This window comes from Cordyceps fumosorosea, assembly GCF_001636725.1.
Source record: "Cordyceps fumosorosea ARSEF 2679 chromosome Unknown scaffold_27, whole genome shotgun sequence".
In the NCBI taxonomy this organism is placed as follows: domain Eukaryota; kingdom Fungi; phylum Ascomycota; class Sordariomycetes; order Hypocreales; family Cordycipitaceae; genus Cordyceps; species Cordyceps fumosorosea.
In genome coordinates this window covers 128,208-151,569 of record NW_017387327.1, presented here as the reverse complement: position 1 = coordinate 151,569, position 23,362 = coordinate 128,208, and the positions used below count along the sequence as shown (strand labels likewise).

Below are 23,362 nucleotides of genomic sequence, written 5' to 3'. Positions count from 1 at the left end.
TGTAGGGCGTGGCCCTCTTGCCAGCCTTGTGCGCCTGCCCCAGTTCTACAGTGTCCAGCCGAGATCCTGACGCCGTGATGCTGCTCTAGCGAGATATTCGAAATTGAAGTTGATCAAAGGAGGCGAATCCGTCTACACGCTTGCTTAAGCAGGCGATTTGTTGATGCAGGCTGACAACCTGCTACGCGGTGGCAAAAACAGGCGGTCGGCTCCGTGCGGGTGGCTAATAAGCTCAGCTCCTCTCGCGAAGACACCATTTCCTATCATTTCTGGACACATTGTACTCACGGACCTGGCAAAATTGACACGGGTCCTCTTTGCCTTGCAACTTAGTAGCAGCAGCTTGATCTATCACGGGGCACACTTCGGCAGAGCCCTTCATGTCAAGTTGCGTGCATATCGCGACCTAGCAGTCTACCGTCACATATACCTTTTTTTGTATGTTGCACAAATTGCCACCTCTCATTTTGCCTTTGAACAAAAAATCGCTGAAAAAAAAAGACGTAGGCAGAGACAGACAATACAGGGTAGTCATGACAACGAGGAGACAAAATCTATGTGTCTTGCCACTGACAAGGATATTCACGAAAGACGAGGATCCTTCCACTGACAAGTATATCCGCCAAAGACAAAGGCGGGTGCGAACCACAGGGTCTTACTTGCCTTTGGAATTATTTTATTAAGGAGACAATTTAACGGACTCAGAAAATCATTGCTCAAACGCTAAATACATCCGTGAGTGGTTGGTACGAACGAGGGTGTGGGATTGCCCCAAGGAGGGGCGGGGGAGGAGGGGGGGTGGGTGTGTGTCTAAATAGAATAGCAAGATGTCTTGATTGAAAACCCCATGGTAGTTTTTGGCGATGGGAAGGCGGCCAAAGGAAGGCAACTGGGCGTCTATGGCGAAAATGGGGAGAAGGTACGAATTCTATAAAAGAGCTAATCCCTCCGAATGGTGATGGGAGTTGAGAGCAAAGCAACCCAATCATGTTGACTGCTCGTTGACTCGATCTGTTTTCTCTTTATTTTTTTCTTGTTCTTGTACGAATTTTCCTCGTCGGATTTCTGAAAAGTTGTCTTGCGCAAGATTCTTGATCTTGGGAAGACTTTCTTATTTTTATATTGCCGCCTGTGGTGGATACGAGCATCAAGCGCCTGCCATCCATCAACTTGCTGCAGGTGCACTCGCGGCTTACAACAAACACAGCTTTTTTGTGAGTCGGAAAAATCAATTTCTTACTTCGCATCTGGTTAAATGCATTTCTCCCCCCGCTTGATTTCGGCAGATTTTGAAGCATCCGGCGAGTTCCGGGCAGACGACAGTGTCCGTTTGGGAGAAAAGGTGTCTGGAACGGCTCGCCTTTGCGGCCAACTTGCGAACCAGCACCAGTGGGGGCTGAAGCACCCGAAACACCCACCTACCTCACCCTCCTTCAGGCCAGCCCTGGCAGGGCGGGAAGGCCCAGGAGGGGAGGGAGGCTGCAGAGGCTGCATGATGCGACCCCGGTTCCTGGCTAACCGTGCAGACAGACAGACAGACGGACAGACAGACGGACTGTTGGAAACCGAAAACGGCTGGGAAGATTATTTGCCATAGTCATTTATCTTCAGTACTGGTAAGCAAACACCAGGCGGGCCGAGTCACGATAGCTGCCTGCCTGCCTGCCTGCCTGCCTTCATGTCATGGTTCGCCTGGTTCGCCTATCACTTACTGACCGTGATCCTGGCTAACAAGGCTTCCCACATCTGTCTAGGTACTCTAATAGCCTCGCCTTGCTGCCTGCTGTCTGACTACCTACCGTATCTTGATCTCCCCAGAACTGCCACCTGTGATAGAAGGACCAGCGTGGTTCCCGAAAAGAGTAAGTTCGGCATTCCCTTTTCACACAATCCCGATCCACTACCTACTGTACCTCTGGCAGATGTCAATCATCGAGTGACGGGTTGTTGTTGGTCCGCCCGCTGCTGTGCGTGCCCATCCATCACATATCCTCTACCTTGCCTCTTTCTGCTCTTACCTGGCCTACCTACACCCACTGCCTCTGCCTCCTCCTCTTCCATTCACCTTCAATTGTTTCTTGGTGCCGGCTGGACCAATGACGCAACGGCCAACACAGCAGCCTCTACAGACCCTCCCGGGCCGCCGCTACAGCGGATGCTACCACTAAGCCCGCCTATCCCAGCCCGTTATCCCTTGCAACAAACTCCCATGCACCCCAGTTTTGCTCGTCTTTGGTATCTTTCAATTGGCTGTTTCAGCCTCTCTCGTCGCGCCAGCCACTATCTCATTCGCCACACAACACGCCACACCTTCTCTCTCCGGCAAAGGCAAGAGCCTCGATCAAGAAAGGGCCTCTGGCTTGCAAACACTCCCACTCGCGCAAACACCACAAACCCTCATCACCAGCTTCATTTCCCACCGCACTATGCAGGGCGCTCGTCTCCCCTTGTACCACGCCTTCACCTGTCGCGCCGCCCATCAACTACTAGCCCATTCAACGCTGGAACAACACCATTAACCGCTTCGTCTCAAGGTACATCTACCCGCCGCCGTTGCCCCTCCTTCCCTCCTACTTCGGCTTCTTGAGCAGCCTCAAGGTCCTCGTCTCCTACTGGCTCTTCTTCCTTGGTGGCTACGAGATATCAAGCCCATCTTTGTTGCCATCTGTCCCACGCAATCTGTCAGTCTGCAACAGTGGCCTGCTTCATCAAGCCCGGTTCAATCCCACGTGCGTATCCCTACACACCCACCTGAGTCCTTGATTTTATATCCGATCCTCTGCCCTTGCCCTCTTAATCTGCCTTTACCGCTCCCTTCCAAGCTTCACCATTCATTGCCCTTTTTGCTTCCAACCTTTCCTTCCCCGCCCGCCTCTTACTCTGCTCTCGCCTGTACTACGCCCCCCGTGTTGTGTGCGACTCCCAATCGTGAGCGCATCATTGCCGTGTCCACCTACAGCCTGCCTACCTGGTGCCTCACTCTGGTACACCATATCCCTTCAATGTCTAGTTGGGTACCTGCTACCTAGCTTAGAATGCCCCGTCTGCGCAGCTTGTGCGATGCTACTTGGTCGTTACGAATATCCCACACAAAGACAGCCATGCCTGTCTCGTCGTCCTACCAACAAATTCAAGGATGCCTGTCTCAACAAGCTCACACGGTTCACTCACTCATCGCCCACATTCGCGGGGGGGAAGGGGTGTTCACTCAAAACTCGTGCAAAAGTGACAAATGCACATATCAGTGCATTCTTGCACCTTTGAATTTTACTTCATCTCGCCTTGACTTCTCTGCCCTTTTCCCTTGTCGTTGCTCACACACTGCCATACGTGGTTGCATTGTTCTGTGAGTATATCGTCTGCTGACTCGCCTTAGTGTTACGCTCCAAGTCGCCCGTTAGGCCGCAAGTTTATTCACCTCTACCTGCCCTTAGCTGCCATTCGGTCTCACCTATCGATATCTCGACAAAGCCACCTGCACTCTCACGCGCGTTGCACCGCGCCGTTGTTTTCTTCCCTCCTCAAGTCGCGGATACGTTGGCGTGCCACTCGTCCCGGCTGAGCTGAGTCGCTCGTCTTCGTCTCCAGTTTCTCAGCCTGTCCAGCCTTTGTGCGGCACACACCGTGAAGCCAGGTCATGGCTGACTTTCAAACACGTCGCCTCACTCACCTTCGAAACAGCGCTCGACACGAGCCCTCAGAGCCTAACCTCCGTTGTCCCTTGTGTTCAAAGGACGTTTTGCCCGACATTGACGCCTTTCGGGTCCACGTTCGCGCCGATGGGCCCAGGCACCTTACACTCACTGGAGACACCGATGTCGTCGAGGCATTTAAGAAAATGGCCGTCCATACACCCCAATCAAAAGTCGGTCCTCTCTCCCTCTCTCTCTCTCTCTCTCTCTCTCTCACACACACACACACTCTCTCTCTCTCTCTCTTTCCCTTTTACAACCCAGTCCTGACAAAAATAGGTCAGGCAGCACTTCGCCAAAGTCCGCGGTTCCAATCCCAGCCATGAGTTCGAAGAAGTGGCCAAGCTCAGAGGAGGCAGAGGAGGCGGATGCTATCGCCACGATCCCAGCCATGAGTCCGAAGAAGCGGCCAAGCCCAGAGGAGGAGGATGCTATCGCCAGTGAAGCAGTCAACCAGCAAACGAAATCTGCGCAGCCCGGCCCTTCTACCTCTCCTCCTAAGCCCAAGAAGGCACGTTCGCCACCTTCATCCGAGGCCCCAGCCGCATCACCCCCCACCACGCCTGGCCACTCTCATCGCCACAGCGGTGTAGCCAGTGATTTCGATCGCGGTGACGCCAAGAACCCGGTCGGTCGACAGCTTTGGAATCCCCCCGACGATTCAAAGAGCCGCAACGAGTCCAAGGCCCGCAGCGAGTCAAAGAGCCACAGTGCCCGCCCTAAGCATTCAACATCAAGGCGATCCAAGATTGGCAACCGCAATAGTGCATCAGTGGGGCTCTTCCCGGTCCCCGTAGTACACCCTCCCGACATGACCACAATCCCCGGTTGGAAGCTTCATCGCCAGCCTGACACCAAACCCATCTCGTATGAGAAGCTTGTCAGTGAGGTCACAGGCATCTATGAAGGCCTGATAATGGTTGAATTCAAATGCATTCAACTTACCGTTGATCCGAAAACCCGGATCCCAGATGATCAAGAGCTCGATTCGAAGCAGCTCCAGAATTTGATTGGGCTACATCGCACGCTGCTAAATGAGCATCACGATTTCTTTCTCGCCAGCTCATCTCCGTCTGCGACTCCTTCCGTGCGCAACCTTCCTAAGAAGTACAATATGCCTGGGCGGATGTGGCGCTACGGCATTCAATCATTTCTCGAGCTCCTCCGCAAGAGATTACCCGGCTCTCGCGAACATATGCTCACGTTCCTCGCCATTGCATACGGAATCATGACTCTGCAGCACGAAACTATCCCTGAATTTGCTGATTCCTGGCTCGAATGTCTTGGGGATGTGGCCAGATACCGCATGGCTATTGAAGAAAACGCTTTCGAACGCGAAATTTGGACGTCGGCATCTCGGTCCTGGTACTCAACGGGCTCAGAGCGATTGCCAGAGGTTGGCCGGATGTATCATCACCTGGGTATACTTGCAAAGCCCGATCCCCTGTGGGAACTTTACTACTACAGCAAGTCACTATGCGTTCCGGTGCCTTTTCCAGGTGCTTGGGATAGCATCATGTCGGTTTTCATCCCAATCCTGAGAAAGCCAATTCATCCAGATCCCTCATATCGGCCGACTGATCCATACGATGAGCTGTTTGTGAGAGTCAATGCTATCCTCCTTTCTGGACTCCAGCGCGACGAACTCCAGGAGACAGTAGCAAGGTTTCTTGGTACGTTGGATAGGAGCATCGCTCTGCGGAGCAAGGGCTGGCTCCAATCAGGGTGAGTGGCAATTTGCCTTTGTTACTGAATTTGACTAATTTAATGCTCAATAGACACTGCTTTGCCATTTCTCTCATCTGTTCTCTTGTCGGCTACGGCGCGCCTTCCAATCCCCTTCAGCAATCACTACCTCAACCTGTCGCAGGTGATGCAAACGGTTCGCTAGGTGACAAAAAGGACATCGATGGGGATATGGCCAAGGACAAGTTTGAAACGACACGAACATTCGTCATGCAGACTTGCAATATTGTGTTGCGACGCAAATCGGACCCTAACTGTCTCCCATTCTCTCACACGGTATTAGTCTTTTTGTATTACGTGGCTCAACACCCGAAAGCCATGTCGCTTATTGAGGACGAGTTCCCATGGACCCGAGTGGCTGATCTGCTCAACGAAGCCTATCCTGCACTGATGTCGGCACCGAGAATGGCGGACAAAAACTTCCCGCGACCACCAGCCAACGAGCCGTTACGCCCACTACCAGAAGACTACGGTATGCGAGGGTTTGCGCTATCAAGGGACTACTTCCCTAAGGATTGGTTCTCAAGCGAGCAAATCGAAGATGAAGAGAAGATGTTCGAGCCGCCGTCGCTTGGGGACGAGAGACGGCAACGTGTACTCTGGCTTGGGCGTCGAATCTGCGAATTAGGGAATTGGCTCAAGTGGAACGAAAAAACATGTCGGTTCACTGTCGACTCGGCACATGACAGAGACATTGGACTGCCTGTTGAAGCCTGATTGTTTGGGTGCGATGCCGGTTTACTGGACGGCTGCCAATGGCCTTGACGAATCAAACTGGGGCAAGGTTGAAAGACGTAGCTCGTAAACAGGATTTGGGGAATACATGGCTTCTAAATTGGATAGTTAGCGACCGAGGATTATTGTTCGCCTAGTTGGTTTACTGATTTACGGGGACGATTGCCAGAAGCAAGGAGGGCAGTTTACCATACAGCATGATTGTGCGCGCGCTAGGTATGTGAAACTGCTAGGCTTGCTGGGCATTTGAGAGGTTCTGTAGGCGTCTATAGACGGTAGTTACATAAGACGGTTAGCATTATTAGATGGTCGAGAGAAATTGACTGCAACGTCATTGGATCTGCAGTACTAGCGCTTCCTGTGTCTCACGCACACCGCAATACGTACAGATAACCCGATTCCAAGTGCCGACATACGATATCTCTAGTTTCCGATCTTGCCTTACCGAGTGTCCACTATAGACGACGACTTCGAGAAAAAGGCAACCGTCTGGATGCTGCTGCCTGGCTGCGGCGAATCCACTGTGCTACGATACGACGGAAGGGGAGGCGGCTGATATTGGAGCGGAGAGAAATCGTACAAAAAGGTTTCAATCATATGCTCGTGACAAGGATCTTCCGCTTTCGCGTTGTTTACGAAGTTTGGCCTACTGTGCACACGCCCCCCCCTCCCCCTTCTCCAGCATATGCTGCGCGTGGGCGCAAAGGCACAGCAGGTTGGCACCCCTGTCTCATATGCAGTTAGTACATAGTTCAGGCTGCCACCGGCAAGCAGAACTGTGCACAAATGTGTGAAGGTGTCATGTTTGATCTCCTGTTGTTGCTGCAGCAAACGTCCAAGGTCACAATGAGCGATTCGCTGCCCCTCCCCCGCCCCCCTCCTTCTGCTCTCTCTCTGACCCAATTGACTTTTGTCGTTGGGTCGAGTTTTGATGCCTTTTGATGTTTGAGAAAAGTTTCCGCCGTTGGGCTGTGACGAAGGCTGTGCGATGTGATTGATTCGCACCGGGACGGGCCAGATCGCGCTGCAGTCGTCGCATCGAGTGGGTGGCTTACTTTCATGGGATATTGCTGCTGCAGGTTTGAGACAGCGGCAGGATGCGAGGCCTACGGGATTTCCTTCCGAGCCTTCTCACGGAAGATGAGATTCGAAAGGCAGGCAGTGAGGGGAAAAGTGATGCGTCGGTGCACCTGCTTTCCCCTCTTGTCCTAAACAAAGCCTTCGGAGAACAAAGCCTTCGGAGAACAACGCCTTCGGAGAACAACGCATTCGGAGAGTTGTTCCTAAGTTGCTTCCCCACCATGTAAGAGCACATCTCGTGCAGTAGTCAACATGAAAAGATCACACACACACACGACGCAGCAACAAACATCCGCACATGACACAGTCCAGATCCTTCCTGCAAGCCTGTCTCAAAGCCTCATTACCCATCCGTCATGATGCGGGCCGCGCGCCAATTTCTTTCCTTCCTTGCCTCCTTTTTTCTACTTTGCAAAACCTGCCGGACGAATAGCAGCATTCGGAAGCAGCATTCGGAAGCAGCGCGGCTGCCTGCATTTGCATATTTGCATATGCATACGCGTATTTCTATCAATCTGCATGACGGGGCAGAGGAAGTCACCTTGGCGCAATGTCTTCCCCGGGTAAAGCAAAGAGCAAAGCATGTTTGATATTGCTACCCAACCCAGCTGGATGGTAACGACTGTTATTGGACCGAGGGGAACTGGACGACGGCAGAAACTGAGACCTGCCAACTGCCGGCGTTAATGGCAAAAGTTCCCTCTTCTTGGAAGATGCAGAGTGAAAATTCTTCCCTGTGGTATTTGATACGGCATGTTACTCATCACTTGCAGTCTTTTGCATTCACGATGACGGCCTTGCACGATGCTCCCTTCCCCAAACCTCCTCCATGTTGGCCGGCTGTTGAGTTGACGTGTAAGTGGGAGGGCATCAAACCCCCGCACAACCCATGTACATGGCCAGAACTTGCTCTTCCATTCCATTTCCCCTCCTCATTCAACCCCTCTTGTTTTTCCATGTAAAAACCAACACTAGCATGCGCCCTCCATCACATGATGTTGCCCTCCTCCCTCGTGTCCCTCACAAGCCCGCTGCTACCCCAGGGCGGACCATCTTGTACTACCCAAGCCAAGGGCACCCTTCCTGGGCCTCGCCGTTGCGCCGACGAACCAACCTGCAGGATGAGATTAAATCACCTTAAACTAATAGCGTAAGGCAACCCTTTTAGCTTCAAATTCGTATGTAAGATGACGCGCGCCCGCTGGCTCTCCAACGTGGGCTCCAGCCGCCCGCATCCTGGCCTGGCTGCCACCACGGTCACGAGCCCGATCTCTACCGACCGACCGAACTGGCCAAGAATTAGGCAGCAACGGCCAGCAAACCTGCATTAGCGGCCCTCGGTTCTACACCATCTTACTCTCCTCTTGGCGTCTTTTCGGTCTATGATGTATTTGCTTGGTCATTTTGGCACAGTTGTGCGACAGCCCTGCGGCCGAAACAATTTGGAGAAGAGATGCTCTCCCGCAGCTACTGCGCCTTCCTGAACATTGGTAAAAAGCGGCACCCGTGACGTGTTTTTGGCATCCGGCGGTGGGATAGAATGGTCTGTCGCGATGATGTACGCTTGACCCGGAAGCCTGTTCATCTCGTAAATGTGCAACGGGCCTTGTTCCCCGATTGTCCCAAGGTACAGGATATCGGCCACGAACCCGGACGCCGCTTGCTTTACAAGGTCCATCTTGGACGAGTCAAGAGGTGAAGCTCTTCTCTGAATTGTATGATTTTAGAATTGTCTTGGCCAGCAGCTGTCACCGTGTAACTCCAGACGCCCTGCATCTCAACGGGCTGCGCTGGAGCTTTAAATCGAGACATGACAAAAGCATCGCATTGCTGTCTGGTGACGGATGTGCTGGTTCAAAAAATAATAATGGATAGATTAGTCAATATCATATACCCGAGCCATTGCCACGACACGAGGGGAAAGGTTGGGTTAACCTGGTCGCAAGTCGTTGCGAAGCGCAGGTCACGAAATCCACAGGATATCGAATGTGTTGTGCTGTCTGCCTTTGACTGTGGAGGAGGAGCAAGTAGGTCACGAGATCCACGGGGGCAATGGACAGGAGGCCGTGAAAAACACATATTGATACCTATGCCTGCGCCAGTACCTCCCAGCTAGGCTAATTCATCTGCTATTGAAAGTACCTAGGTTTTTGAGATACCTGGTTGGACGGAATCCTTGTAAGTTCCTGCGGAACGCTTGTTCCCATGCATGTCCTGTTTAGGCAGTTTTCTGGAAGCACGCTAGAAGCATACCCCAATAGTGCCTACCAGCCACACTCGTGGTCAACCGTGGCTTGCATTTCCTCATGCCTTGCAGTGAACTGTGGCTTGCAATTGCCTGTGGCTGATGCAATCTCAGCCACACCTTGTTCAGGGCCAGAAAAATCTCCTAAGCTTCCTGCCAACAGAATCGCGACAAGCACCAAGTCAAACAAGCTCAATTGATCAGCAACCAACTCGTGACCCGTCTGTGCAGCCAATTGACCTTTCCAAGCTGCCATCCCCAGACACATATACCCGGCCATGAGCGTTGTACGGCCGGCGCGCAGCGCCCTGAGCCGGTGCGTCGCCGCCGCCCCTTCTAATGCAGCACCGGTCGCCGCCGCCACCCCCTGCCGACAATTCCACAGCTCCGTCGCCCGCACCAAGCGACAGCCGCGGTTCCGAAACGTCAAGGCCGAGGAGCTGGGCCTGGTCCGCAAGGGCACCGTCTCCGTCACCGCCGACATGGCCCGGTTCAAGCAGGAGCACCTGCCCGAGTACACCGAGGAGCAGCTGGAGCGGCTGCGCGGCCAGTACACTCCCGAGCAGGTCGAGGCCATCCGGGCCGGCGAGGCGGCCGTCGACGCCGAGGACGTGCTCGTCCAGGGCCGCATACGCGACGACCCCTACCGGCCGACCTACGTCGAGGACTACGCGACGCTGGATCCGCGCTTCGACATCATGCCCTCCCAGGAGGGGGAGGCGAGGCCGCCGCGCGAGCACAAGTGGCTCGGCGAGCAGGACTGGATGGACCAGTTCTCGGCGCGGCTGTCAGAGCTGGTCGACCGCAAGACGGACGCGCAGCTGACGCGGGCCATGGCGCGCGCGCTGCGCCGCGTCAAGGACGCCCAAGGCGGCACCGATGTCATCGACATGACCGAGGAGGAGCTCGCGGAGCTGGAGAAGAACCCGGAGATGCTGCAAAAGTACCTCGTCAAGGAGGGCGAGGAGGGTGCCGCCGCGGGTACGGGCGCGGAGCTGACCGAGGCGCAGGTGCAGAAGCTCGACGAGGCGGTCGAGGCCGAGTGGAAGAAGGAGCTGGAAGCCCTCGCGTCCGCCGACGACCGCGCCGCCGCCGTCGAAGTCTCCCCTACAAGCCTGGAGATGCTCGAGGGCGGGCCCGCAGAGGCTTCGGTGCGCGGGCCTGCGGAGTCGGCGGAGGCTCCCGAGCTGGGCCGCATCCCAGGCGTGGCGGGGCGGTACAACCGGGCGGCGGACCCGGAGGACGGCGGGCAGGACGATCTGGGAGAGTACCAGGAGATCAAGCGGGTGACGGGGCTGGCGCTGGCGGAGATCAAGGCGCTGTACTGCAAGGTGCTGGTGCTGCGGTGGGTGAGCAACCAGACGCGCATGGGCAAGATCCGCAGCACGAGCGTCGTGGCCATCGCGGGCAACGGCGCGGGCCGCCTGGGCATCGGCATGGCCAAGTCGACGGACCAGAATACCTCGGTGGTGACGGCGCAGATGCTGGCCATCCGCAACATGAAGGCCATCCGCCGCTACGAGAACAGGACCATCTACGGCAACTCCACGGCCAAGGTGGGCGCCACCGTTGTCGAGCTGTTTAACAGGCCACCAGGTACGTTTTCTTTACCTCTTGACAGGAAAAAAAGAAGAAGAAGGGGAACGCTAACACTGAAAACAGGCTTTGGTCTTCGCGTCCCTCATCGCCTCTTTGAGATGTGCCGCGCGGTCGGCCTGCATGACATCGCCGCGCGCATGCCGCGCGCCAAGAACCCGATGAACTCCGTCTTCGCCACCTACAAGGCGCTCATGAACCAGCCCGACCCGGAGGAGATTGCTCGGGGTCGCGGCAAGAAGCTGGCCGACGCGCGCAAGGTCTACTACGGCGGCTCTGTACACTAAAAGAAGAAGAAGGCACGAGAAAAGAAGAGACGGCGCGGTTCTCCCTCCCCAGGACGCTTTCGTCCTTGTCTCATATATAGCCAAACCTGCTGTTTTGTTTTCGTTTCAAGTCACCATGGAAAGGCTCGGCTCGTCATTGTCGAGGGGCTGAACAATCTGGTGTCATGTATTCCAAACCTGTACAATTGCATAAAAAGAAGAAGAATCCTTTACATCCCAAATCAACACATCTACGCAACAAAAGTGTCCGTTTTGGAAGATTCGATGTAGCTTGCATAGTCTGTTTATACAGTAAAATGAACTCCAACAGTGACTAGGGCGCCGGGTATCAACAGGAAACCTGATAAAAAACTAAAGAAAAAAAGGAAAAAACCAGAGCAAGGACTAGAAAAGAAAAGGCAAGAGATCTCGCCTTGCCCCCCCTCCCGTCCTTATTGCTCATAGTCGCTGCCCACGGCGCTCGAGGTCGACGCCGCGGCCCCCCCTCCACCGCGTCCCTGCTGCCCAGCACCGGCACCAGCCCCCTCGCCCCAGTCAATCTCCTGCTGCAGCACGATGCTGTAGACGCTCGCCTTGAGCAGCGTGAACGCCATGCTCGTCTTGCGCTCGAGGTCGCGCAGGCCGTCGAGTATGTCCGTGGTCGGGTTCGACGCGAGCCTGTCGAGGAGCACGGCGAGCTGCCAGCGCGGGGCGTTAGCAGAGTCCTGTTTTACCTATCGGGGAGGGAGGCTCGGGGGGGCTTACCTGCTTCATGTTGCTTGCCAGTCGTTCATATTCATCGAGCACCTCTTGCTCAAGAGGCGAAAGTTCGGGCGTTGACAGGTAAGTTTCCTCCGCCATGGCTGCTGGGTGGCTGATGCGGAATTGAACGTTGATGATGGAAAAGGGCCAAGATACTGTGGCGGGGCTGTTGTTTGTTGAAGGACGCCAGGTATTTTGAACTACCAGCTTACACCTCCACACACGTGAGTAGCACAACACATGATGATTTGTTCTGCATCATGTTTAGTTCAAGAATTTATTCATGTAAAAAAAGTAGTACTCATAGACATGTGTGCATTTACACGTGTAGATACATTATACACTTCATAAGAAATAAACACCCTTTGCTGCGGCACAAAGGCCGCAACCATGGAGAATCGAAAAGAAAACGCCCAAAGACATTCCTAGCCAAAAACGCACATCGCTGAGAAAAATCACAATTTGTTTGTCCTCTTATTCCTTCAATCTTTCCGTCAGTTGCCATCGTTGTGAAGAGTCAGCTCGTTGCCCTCGGCGGCTCCAATCGAACTCCTCCCACCAGCGACAAGGGAAGTCCATTCGCTCGCCGTGTCAGAGTAGTCGCTGTACATGTCGGATTCGGTATACACGTCGCTGCTTGACACGATTGTCGTGCCGCCGCTAGTTCTTCTCATCGTGTCTGCATCGCTGCGTCCGTCATCCGCCTCATCTTCCTCTTCCCCTTCCTCTTCCTCTGCCTCTGCCTCTTCCTCTTCATCTTCATCTCTTGCCTCATCCTCCGCCTCCTCCCTGGCTTCATCCTCATCCTCTTCTCTTGCAGAGTCCACCAATGATGAGAGCTCCGTACCTGCAAAGCTGTTGCGTCCCTGCAAGGCCAGTTCCCGAGACACAGATCGACTGTCAACCTCGGACGCCTCTTCCAGAATCTCGTCGACGCACACATTCTCCTTATCCTCGATGCCGAACTCCTTGCCCAGACCGCCACCCCAGCTTCTCTTCCTGTGCGCAGAGGCTCCACCAGGAGTACGCACACTCTGGCTTCTCCTAACAGAGGCAGAAGAATTGCTGGGTGTCATCTGGCTGAGCGATGCAATACGTCGCCCGGCTCCGTTCTGTGTGGTCGGGGCAAGACTGCGGCGAGTGGAAAGCGCCATGTTGACAGCAGCTGGTCTCGGTGACGACTTAGCCTCGCCATCAGCAGCTGCCGGCTTCTTGACTCTCTTTCTGTTCATGCTGTCGCGGGCACTTGAAGCGCTCTTGTTCATAAGAAGCACGCGAGAGTGGTCCATGACTCCTTCGACGATGCGACGCTCCAGACGCTCTGCTCTGGCCTCCATTTCCGCAAGCTCCTCTTTTCGAAGGCGCAGAGCTGTTTCCAGAGAAGAGACGTCTCCAGTCAAGCGCGTGCGCTGGCGGATCAGACTCTCCTGCTCGGTGCGCAAGCTGAGAACACTCTGTCTCATTCTATCCTCCTCTTCTTGTAGGCTAGCCACGGATGCAGTCAGATGCTCTTGCTCGGCAAGCTTACGTTCAACTGCCAAACAAGTATCCTGCAGCGTCTTCTCGCGGTCTTCGTGATCGTCTGCAATGCGTTTTGTCTGCACAGAGATGTACTCAGACAGCTGGGCTGCATTGTCGGTGACTGTCTTGTGCACCTTGTCCAGGGTCTCAAACTGAGCAAAGGCAGCAACTGTGGATGCATGATGATCCGTCAGCTGATCCAGCTTCTCATGGAGAGCACTATCATCAAACTTTTGCTCGGCTAGACGGTCAAGCTTCTCGCGTATCTCTGTGTCGTCATACTTCTGGTCGGCAAGTAGATTAAGCTTCTCCTTGACCTCGGAATCGTCGTACTTCTCAGGCGGAGGTGGAAGCATAGCCTGGTCGAAAGGCTTGACGTCCACAATCTTCTCTTGAATGTCACTGGCCGACGACTTGGAGTGCTCGTAGTGTTCACCAACCAGGAGAAGAATGTCCTTCACGGCCTCGAGAATCTGTGGCTGGTATTCCTTCAGCTCTCCTTGCAGGCCTTCCACAGCAGAGACGGCAGCCTGGACTTGGTCACGAGTCTGCTGATGCTCCTGTTTACCGCCAGTTTCCGCTTCTCCAGACTTGGAGGCCAGCTCCTCGACCTTCTCAAAGACGGTCTTGGACGCTTCTTCCATCTTTTCCAAAGATTCTGTAACGGCGGAGCCCAGCGTATCAACCAGCAGCTTCAGTTCTTCCGAGACTGTCTTGGTTGAAACGACAGCTGCCCCAATCTCAACATTGCGTTCCTCCCCAACCTTCGCCTTCTCATCCAGCTGAGCCTGGTATTCGTCGTACTTGGCGATGAGCTCACCAATCTTTTCGTCAATCTTGGAGGCAATGTTATCGGTGGCCTCCTGGAGCTTCTCATCAGATTCAAGCCTGGCACCAGCGACCACTTCCTTCGAGACTTCGAATTCCGACTTCATTGTTTCGAACATTTCCTTGAGGTGGTCACCGACGTTTTCATTCTTGTCAATCTTCTCGCCAATTGTCTCGAGAACCTTTCCAAGAGCCTCAACGCCAGTAGCGCCGTCATCGAGCTTGGTCTGGATGGCTTCTTGGAATTCCTCCAGGAATGTCTTGACCTCAGCCACACGCTCACTAACTCCGGCAATCTCGGTTTGGCGATCCTCCAAAGCTTTCGTGGAGGTGTCTGCATACTCGTCGAGCTTCTCTTTGGCTTCCTTAATGAGAGCCTCGAGACCGGATACGTCCTCTTTGTTGGAAATGGCGGCGAAGTCCATATCCGACAGGCCATCAAGAGCCGACTTAATTTCGAGCACGCGAGCTTCGATGGCTTCAACGTCGGATTTTTTGACACGTTCGTCATCCTCAACGTCCTTGGGAGCTGCTTCCTTGAGGTCGTCGATTCCGATGATGACTTGCGCAATGAGTTCCTCCAAGTTGGACACATCCTCCTTGCGAGTGATGCCTTCCAAGTTGCCGGAGAAGGCGGCGATGGAATCTTTGTTTTCGGTCAACAAGGTGGAGATGGCGTCAATGTGCTCCTTGCGAACAGCTTGCTCCCCCTCAATCAGGTCATCAAGACGATCCTTGGTATTGCGAAGGATAGTCTCAATAGCGACTACGTCTTCCTTGGTAGCGGCGTCAGTATTGGCTGGGGTCGACTCCTCTTCTTCTGCGACAGATTTGGCAGAAGCGGCAGCCTCTTGCGCGTGGATATTGTCTACGCCCTCTTGCACATTCCGAAGCATGTCCTCCAAGCGAGCAATGTCATCCTTATGGACAGTCTCTGCGTCAGGCTCCATGGCCTCAACCTTGATTCGCAACTGTGTGATTAGAACTTCAAGGTTCTTGATGTCGTCTTGTTTGACCGTGTCCATGGGGATGATAGCTTTCGTGGTGTCTTCTTCTTCGCGCGGGACAGCGGCAACTGCGCGTTCGTTGTTGTCACGGAGCGTCTCAATGTCAGATCGAACAGAGTCCAGGCCAGCCTTCAGGGCATCCAAGATCTCGTCGTTTGCCGTGAGATCCGCGGGTTTGTGCGTAACTCGATCAATACCCGCACGCAGGTCATTCAGGCCATCATTGATGGCATCTAGAATTTCGCTAGTCTCAGCGCGTGGCCGATGAATTTCCTGGCGAAGACCATTGATGCCATTTTGAAGGGCCTCCATCAGATCCTTATTGGATCCTTGCGGTGTAGCGGGGACCATTGAGGTGTTGACAATTTCACGGAGGCTTTCCAGCTCACTCTGGAGCTGGCTGCGCGAGCTGTCGTTGGCCTCAGAGACCAGTTTGCTAATGTCCTCTTTGAACTCCTCCATAGTTCGGCCGAAGGTGTCCAATAATTCTTGCTTGTCGGATTCACCAGACAGGCGATCAACGTAGCTCTCAATGGAAACCCGCAGATTCTCAAGGCCGTCCTTGGTTGCATCAAGAACTTGTTCAGTGTCGCGCCCGTTCGCAGCCACGTTGTCCTTGGCTTCCTCGGAAACAGCTCTGAATTCAAGCTTCATATACTCCATGATATCCTCCAGGCGGCTCATGATCTCTTCATTGCTTTCGTCGGAAAGGTTTCCGCCCCGCGGGACCTCGAACCTGCTCAGTCCCTCCTTGACAGCATGAACGACATCTTGATGAGTCATATCATTGCCGTTACCGAGGGCAGCGGGAGCCACCGGGAACTCAAACTCTTCAAGACAATCTCGAACAGCCTCGATAATTTCATCTCTCGACATGGAGGCCGGGGTGTCCATTTGAGGAGGCACAAAGTGTTTGAGGCCCTCCACGACGGCGGTAAATACTTCGTCTCTCGTCGCAGCAGGGGGGCGCTCGTCCTGAGGCTGGTAGTCCTGAAGACCCTCTTTCAGACAAGCCATGATATCCTCGCGCTCTAGGGCGGACTTGCCGACATCTACCTCTGGCTTGTAAGCCTCCCAGGCGTCACGGACAGCCTCAATAACATCCTCACGGCTGAGGTCAGGCATATCGCCGCGAGTGGCCTCGTTATCTCGAAGAGCAGCCCGCATGGCATTGTAGATTTCCTGATAGTCGACCACCGTCTTCTGGGAGGAAGATGACGACGCAGACTGTCGTCGGTGCTCGCGTAAGACATTGTTGAGCTGCTCTTTCATTTGTAGCAGGCCCTGGTCAATGACGCGTGAGACTTCATCCTTCCTGTCATGATCAGGTTCCTCCTCTCCTCTCGGCACAGAATCCATGGTTTCAAGACGTTTGGCAATTTCTCGACCCATACCAAGAACCTCGCCACGGAGCTCACGCACCAAGGCCTTAACCTCAGCAGTAAGCCCGCCACCTTGAGCAACGCTGTCTTTGACAGAGCGAATGATCTGGAGGAGGTCGTCATTTAGCAGCTCGGCGCCTCTGTTACCAGGGGCAGATGAGCGACGACTGTCACCGTTCTGGAGAAGGTGTTCCATGCGCTGCGTCACTGCACCACGGGGAATATCGAGTTCTAAGCCGCTGGGGCTTATCGGCCGGGTGTTGTTTGCTGCGGACTGAACCAGCCCATTCTGCGTCTGGCTGCGAACGTATTGGGCTAGGTCGTCAACCTTTGCTGAGGTCGCCATGCCAGAGAGCTTATTTGAGAGCTGCACAAGCAAACCGACAAGGGAATCTTCGCCATCAGCTGTGCCAAGCCCCCGAAGGATTCTTTCGAGAAGAACGACGGAGGCTGACGCTTCGCCTCCAGCCAGTGAGGGGGTGCTAACTGATGCTCTATCAATAGATTCGGCGAAGCTCTTGGGGGACGGTATCCTGGGGAGGTGAATTGATCGACTCTGAGGAGAGGTGGGGTGGGGTTTGTTGTCGAGGAGCAGGTTGTTGAGCGAGGAAATCGAGAGGCGACTGGTTGTGTCATCAACACGCCCGACCAGATCCCGGATGCTCTTCCGAATGTCTTCATCTCTGGTAGTAGTGGCCTCTTTCAGGCTAAGAAGGTCCGTGGCGTTGTCTCTGCTACGTCGGGTCAGGGCAGCCATTTCCTTTTGGAGGGCACTGGCGATACTTGTCAGGCTCGCCAGTTGAGATGACAGGCCATCGATGGAGCTCTTGGACCTCTCTGGCGACCTAGACCCATTTGTGACATTCGACAGAGGCTCACCCTCCTTGAGAGACACTGGTGACGACATGGTTTGCAGTGCAAGCATAGTCGACGAAGGAGGTGGTGTGTTTTCGCCCAGGATGCTCTGGGTTGCCTGGCGTCGAGGGGCAGGTCGAACAATCGGGGTAAGACTGGGGCCGGGAGCAGGCGGTGCGGAGGAGGTAATTGATTCCGTCGGTGTGCAAGGACGGCTCGAGCCCTGCTCGATCATCCAGCTAAGATCTCGCACACTGGCCGGCTGTAGGGACTGCATTCGCCGATGCGTCCCGCCTTTGACAAGGGATCTCTCCGGCGACCCGTCTGGGCGTCTCGAAGAGCTGTGGCTGTTGGCGCTTTCGCGGGCTCGCTCGTTGAGGGCGGCATGGGCGGACTGGATAGCGCTCGAAGTGCCGGTGCGTGAGGTGAGTTTGGGGGATTGCGGGTTGAGTGGCAAAGGCGGAGGCGCGCGCTCTGGGTCGGAACTGTCCCACCTGCTATGGTATTAGACTCCAGGCCAGACAATGGCGATGATGATCTGTTTGAGGTTATGATGCGGCAGTGCGGTACACACACACACACACACACACACACACACATCCAAGCCCCACGACCAAATCAAGTAAATAAGCACATACATGGGAACTAGGGCCCGCGACCGAAAGTCGACACTGGCAGAATGTTGATGTCTGGCGTGCCTCTCCGCCTCCCGTGAGGCTTCAGAGTCCGTATGGGGCATTATGGGTGGTGGTTGTGGTTGGAATGCAGCGCGGATGGCAAGAATGCGGACGGTGGTGCCCGCATCCACAATAAGAGATGATTGTTAATGACGCTGGAGGGGATGTGGCGAAGGGTTCCGAAAGCAGAAGAACAGTTGAAGATTGCGAGATCTTCACGATACAAGAAAATTGATCAAGTCGTAGCAATGAATTGAAGGGTTTGTTGAGCGTTATGGAAGTTAAAATCGTAGCGTTTGGTAGCGATGTGCTGAGGGGAACAGAGGTTCGCGCTTTGTTTATGACCATGGGCGCTGGTGGTTGCTCGGCAACGGACGCCATGTCACTAGGCACTGCTGCAGCACGCCTGCCAGGGCTTTCTTCCAATGAAAGCCCTGGCTATTAAAAATAATGAATCGGGTCTGACCTGCATCATAGCAAATAAGGTAGTTTGTTAATCAAGTCAAAACGCCCCTTTGTATTCTACAGAGCTGTGCTTTCTATATGCCGTGCGTGTCTACATCTGCTGCATTCGCATGTCCCATATAATAAACCAAGCTATCCCAACTAAACATCGTGCTGCGATGTCGGCTTTCATATAATCTTCCAAATAATAGAACGTCTCGTGAAATTTTCTGTCGCAGATTTGATTAAGAATATCACTTCCGGAACATGGTATCAAAGGCCGGAATCAAGGTCTGAGCCAGCCAGAAGGAGAAGACCAGCTTGGGGCCCGTCATGAGGAGCTGCGTGGTAGATTAGCGCCTGTTCTAAAATTGCCATCAAGGACGGGGCAGCCTAGTCCTACCTTGGGCACAAGACCCTTGAAGAAGCTGGAGAAGCCTTCGTGGCGGGCCATGTTGGACAGGATACGGAAACCGCTCTCGGGGTTCTCAAAGTTGCGGTTCTGGATACGAGTCTTGATAACATCGAGGGGAGCAGAGACAACAAGCGAGGCAGAGGCACCAGCAATGGATGCGATAAAGTTCTGGAACCAAGTGGCCTTGTTGTAGTCTTGCAGGTGGAAGAGGTACTCCTTAGCGAAGGCAGAGCCACCAAACAGCTAGATATAGGCGTTAGCAGCTGTCATTCAATGCAGACTTCGGGAAGAATCATACAGCAAAGGAACCAGGGGCGTTTCTGGCAGCGGTCCATCCCCAGCCACGGTACAATCCGAAGCCTTCGTCGCCGATAATTCTCAGGACACCACGGCCACGGAAAGCCTCGGGGTTGGTCTGACGCTTGATTTTGAGGACATCGAGGGGTAGGAGGACAATTTCACCAATACCAATCAAACTAAAGTATTGCAGATTAGCATTTCGGGATTCGATTGGCTTGGCGTGGCGATCGTCCGTGTTGGTCTTACCTGCCAGCCGTCGAGTGCATGACAGCCTTGCCAGTCTTCTTGCCGAAAGTGTTCTCAAAATCTTTGCCGTAGTGCTGGCTGAGCCAGTCGCGTGCCACAGGCTGACCGCCATACTTGTATACACGCTGGAGAACCTTGTAGCCGGCAGCGTAGCCGAGACCGGGGAAGAGGGAGAAGAACTTGCGGCCGATGGGCGCAGCGGCCTTGTCCTTGAAGATGACCTTGTTCAGTTCGCCGGCATTGGCAATCTGGTTTGTAAAAGCAGTTAGAACACCGAGGTACGAGAGAGCAGGGCGGTGGAGGAAAAGGCGCCGGTCGGTGTCGGCGGTTTGGAGCGCAATGCGTACCTTGGTCTGGTTGCTCATCAGTCGCTTGGCGATTGTATCAACCTGGTCTGAGTTTTAGTAATTGAGACTCGCAAGGGGCTGCAGTTGGATTCGGAGCGGACGCACGGGGTGGAAGACGGCCAACTCGGCGATACCAGCAGAGCCTGTCATGGTCGGTCAGCGGACTGTCGTGTGCGACTACGGGATGACTCGGCCGGCGCTATGCTGCGCGGGCATGCGCAAAGACAGCCGGGAAGGTGTCAAGCGTACCGGAACCAAGCACTCGGGCGAGGTTGGACTCCTTTTCGTTTGCGCCAGCTGCGGGAGACATTTTGGAGCGAGCAATTCAGATCTAGCTGTGGTGGTTGGAGGATGTCGCGAGTACTCTGCTCTGGCTGGCTCCTGATTTTGGAGAGCGAGGAGAAAAAAAAAGATGGGGGCCGGGAGACAGAGGGAAAGCCGGTGCCGATAGCGGTACCTATGCGGGCCAGGCGCTGAGCGATTAGTGCTTGCAACAAAGGGAGATCTCACTGAGTGCGCTATATTAAATTGATCATCTGCCAGGATAGCAACTGTATGCTGAATAGTGAGTGAGAATAAAAATACGCCCATATTTTGGACAAGTAAATAGCTCTCGCAACTTGGGCTCATGCATGCGACTTGACTTTCTCTAGCACATGTTCGGCTGTTCCTACTGCATTAATTATTGGTGGCTGCAACCCCTGCCCCTGGCAAATGACGGGCCGCAAGTCCGTACCCTACCTACCTACATACATAGCTTCATCATCAATGACTTCGGATATGCACCGAAAAATGGCCTCAGGCGGACATGCGAATATTCATGCAATGCAATACAACATGCACTTGTCCTCATCTCATCTAAATCGTCTGTCATACGCACCCTTCATGCTTTCTACAACCAGAGCCACCCTTTAGTTCATGATGCTTGAATTCGTCATCTATATACATACATAGTTGGATATCATGCCCCAATCCCCCTCAGTAATCCCGGAAAATGGCAACCATCTCGTCAAGTCGCATGACCTGACCAAGAAGTTTTTGTTCCACCGCTAGATGCTCATTGTACTTCACGTAATGCTCCGTCGTCATCACTTCCTCTTCTTTGCCCTGTACATCTTTCCGCTCCACAAAGGAAAGAATGTTGCGTTCCTTGTGGCGTTCCACCTGCAGTGTCTCTAAGCACCTCACCATGGCCTTGTAAATATCATCGAGGACTTGCAATTCCGTTTGTTCTCTGTCAAAGAACCAAAAGAAGAGCGTCCGGTTGGCCATTCGACTATTGTCCTTTGGTACTTCTTGCACATCAACGAGACCCGCCATCTGCATGGCAGCCATCTTGAGCTGCACGTCCGACTTCTTCATGAGTGCCGCCGACGGAAGCATCTTCTCGTCAAGTTTGCCCTTTTCGCGCAGAATCCGTGTCAGACGTAGCCCGTGTCGACCAAACGACTGCTCAATAAACGCATCCAGCTCTGTTTCCTTCAGTCGTTTAACAACCTTGGAAAAATCGACAGTCCACTGCCCACATCCTTGGACGCCACAGTGCCGCACGAACCGGTGCGGGCTCTCCGCTAGCAGAAGCAAATGCTGCCGCATTTGTTCAATACGATTGTTTCTCGACGATCCATCATCTTCAAATTTTACCTTTGCCCTGCCATTGCCATTTGTCTGAGGCACGCCATTTTCTTGGTCCTCTTCTGTTCCAGAGCCAATGTCCATCTCGACATCCAAGCCCCTGGCAGCAGTTGATGGTCTCCGTACAGGCATTTCGCTATCGGAAGCGCCAGAATCGCTATCGGAATCTTGCGCTTCGGCTCTGACCTTCTCAGCACTCTGCAAATCGATCTTATCCTTTGGAGCTTTGCCAATACCGCTTTGGACGTTGACAGACTCATCCAAGTGCTGGAAGATCTCCATAGTTGTCACAGTCAGCCTATGGCCAGGAGTCTCCTCTTCAAGCAGTCGGTCAGGTCGGCATTTTGACATGTCCACAGACAAGAGGTCTAGAAGCCCTCTGTAGACCGTGCCGGTAATCTCGCCAAGCATATCTGCTGCAAATGTTGCCAGGCGATGATTGCGCAATTCAACCAGGCACTTTTCATGATTTATTCTGACGACAATGTTGGGGTTTAGCGGAGGCGCGTCCAAATCATCATCCAGCTGACGGCCACTGCCATTTTGGAGCTTTCGTCTTTTACCCGAGGTGCCTCTTGTGAGGTCCAGTTGACGTTTTAGGCTCTTGCCCTGCTCCTTGAACGTGCGGTACTTTGACATGATCTGACCGTGCTGCTCAACTGTGATTTTGCTCGTCTTTTCCCCAGGAGCCGTTCTCGTCATCTCTTGTTCAATGTCGCGAAAGACATCGCGCGGGTTGCGAAAGCTGTCGGCTCGCATCGTCTCGATTATCTCGGCTTGAATCAGTCTCCCTAACACCGCATTGAGATGCGACTCTGAGTCAATGAGGCCAGACGACGCGTCTGTTGACCCATTTGTGTGGCCATTTGCTTTCGGCGCTCGACTTTTGAAGGCTTGCGTCAAGTCCGCAATTCGAGCGAATCCAAGTTGAAGAAGCGTTTGGACCAAGTCACGCTCTGCGGTACCAAACTGGCTTTCAATGGCCTCAAGGATCTTGCCAGATCGAACAAGGCAATAGCACGCGTCGGGGTTCGCTTCGTAGTAGGTACCTCTACTGTCGGAGTCGGTTTGATGATAAAGAAGATTTTGTTGTATCAAGACGCTCAATCCATTTCGAAGGAATCTTGGAGGCAGCGACGTATACTGTGCAATCTGTGCGATGCTAGATCGGCCTTTGGTGAGGAGCGCAGTAAGAATACGCTGTCGCGAGAAGTGTCTGTTAGCAGAGTGCCCAACCCGTGAATGCAGAAATCTTAAAAGGCTACAAGAAGACATACCGAGGGAAGCTCCCCATGCAGATCATTCACGAGGAGAGCACAGAGCTCAGCTGCATGCTTTGTCTAGAAAGCCGGTTAGCTTCGGTGCATCACACGCGCGTCAATGTTGACTAACAACAAGCATTGCGATCGCTCCTAGAGATCCTCTCGCTATCTCTAGAGCTAAACAATGGCTACCTTGAAGTCATTGAAGTTTGTGTGCAATGAGACACCGATGTGTCGAAGAAAAGCCTGCGACAAAGAAATGCAAGTGGGCGCCCGCGGTTTGGAAAGCTTGTCAAAAGATGAAGATGAGTCTCATGAATT

The 23,362-nt window shown here is 53.7% G+C and overlaps 6 protein-coding genes across 6 annotated transcripts; 2 read left to right on the top strand and 4 right to left on the bottom strand.

Annotated features, from left to right (window-relative positions):
- Positions 1 to 4,014: 4,014 nt before the first annotated feature.
- ISF_08168 (hypothetical protein) lies at positions 4,015 to 6,155 on the top strand (the record flags this gene model as incomplete). The annotated part of the gene is made up of 2 exons (XM_018851771.1): positions 4,015 to 5,417; positions 5,471 to 6,155. 2 exons carry the CDS (start codon positions 4,015 to 4,017, stop codon positions 6,153 to 6,155), a joined length of 2,088 nt encoding a protein of 695 aa, XP_018701041.1.
- Positions 6,156 to 9,776: 3,621 nt separating this feature from the next.
- On the top strand, positions 9,777 to 11,381 carry ISF_08167 (37S ribosomal protein S5; the record flags this gene model as incomplete). The annotated part of the gene is made up of 2 exons (XM_018851770.1): positions 9,777 to 11,094; positions 11,161 to 11,381. 2 exons carry the CDS (start codon positions 9,777 to 9,779, stop codon positions 11,379 to 11,381), a joined length of 1,539 nt encoding a protein of 512 aa, XP_018701040.1.
- A 431-nt stretch (positions 11,382 to 11,812) lies between these two features.
- ISF_08166 (DASH complex, subunit Dad3) lies at positions 11,813 to 12,221 on the bottom strand (the record flags this gene model as incomplete). Its single annotated transcript, XM_018851769.1, has 2 exons — positions 11,813 to 12,058; positions 12,126 to 12,221. 2 exons carry the CDS (start codon positions 12,219 to 12,221, stop codon positions 11,813 to 11,815), a joined length of 342 nt encoding a protein of 113 aa, XP_018701039.1.
- Positions 12,222 to 12,616: 395 nt separating this feature from the next.
- Positions 12,617 to 18,454, bottom strand: ISF_08165 (chromosome segregation ATPase family protein; the record flags this gene model as incomplete). Its single annotated transcript, XM_018851768.1, has 2 exons — positions 12,617 to 18,209; positions 18,354 to 18,454. The coding sequence occupies 2 exons, from the start codon at positions 18,452 to 18,454 to the stop codon at positions 12,617 to 12,619; spliced, it is 5,694 nt and encodes a 1,897-aa protein (XP_018701038.1).
- Positions 18,455 to 19,090: 636 nt separating this feature from the next.
- Positions 19,091 to 20,454, bottom strand: ISF_08164 (Mitochondrial carrier domain protein; the record flags this gene model as incomplete). Its single annotated transcript, XM_018851767.1, has 6 exons — positions 19,091 to 19,177; positions 19,240 to 19,494; positions 19,550 to 19,727; positions 19,798 to 20,186; positions 20,250 to 20,287; positions 20,394 to 20,454. 6 exons carry the CDS (start codon positions 20,452 to 20,454, stop codon positions 19,091 to 19,093), a joined length of 1,008 nt encoding a protein of 335 aa, XP_018701037.1.
- A 668-nt stretch (positions 20,455 to 21,122) lies between these two features.
- On the bottom strand, positions 21,123 to 22,538 carry ISF_08163 (RNA polymerase III Rpc82, C -terminal; the record flags this gene model as incomplete). Its single annotated transcript, XM_018851766.1, has 1 exon — positions 21,123 to 22,538. One exon carries the CDS (start codon positions 22,536 to 22,538, stop codon positions 21,123 to 21,125), a length of 1,416 nt encoding a protein of 471 aa, XP_018701036.1.
- Between the last annotated feature and the right edge of the window lie 824 nt (positions 22,539 to 23,362).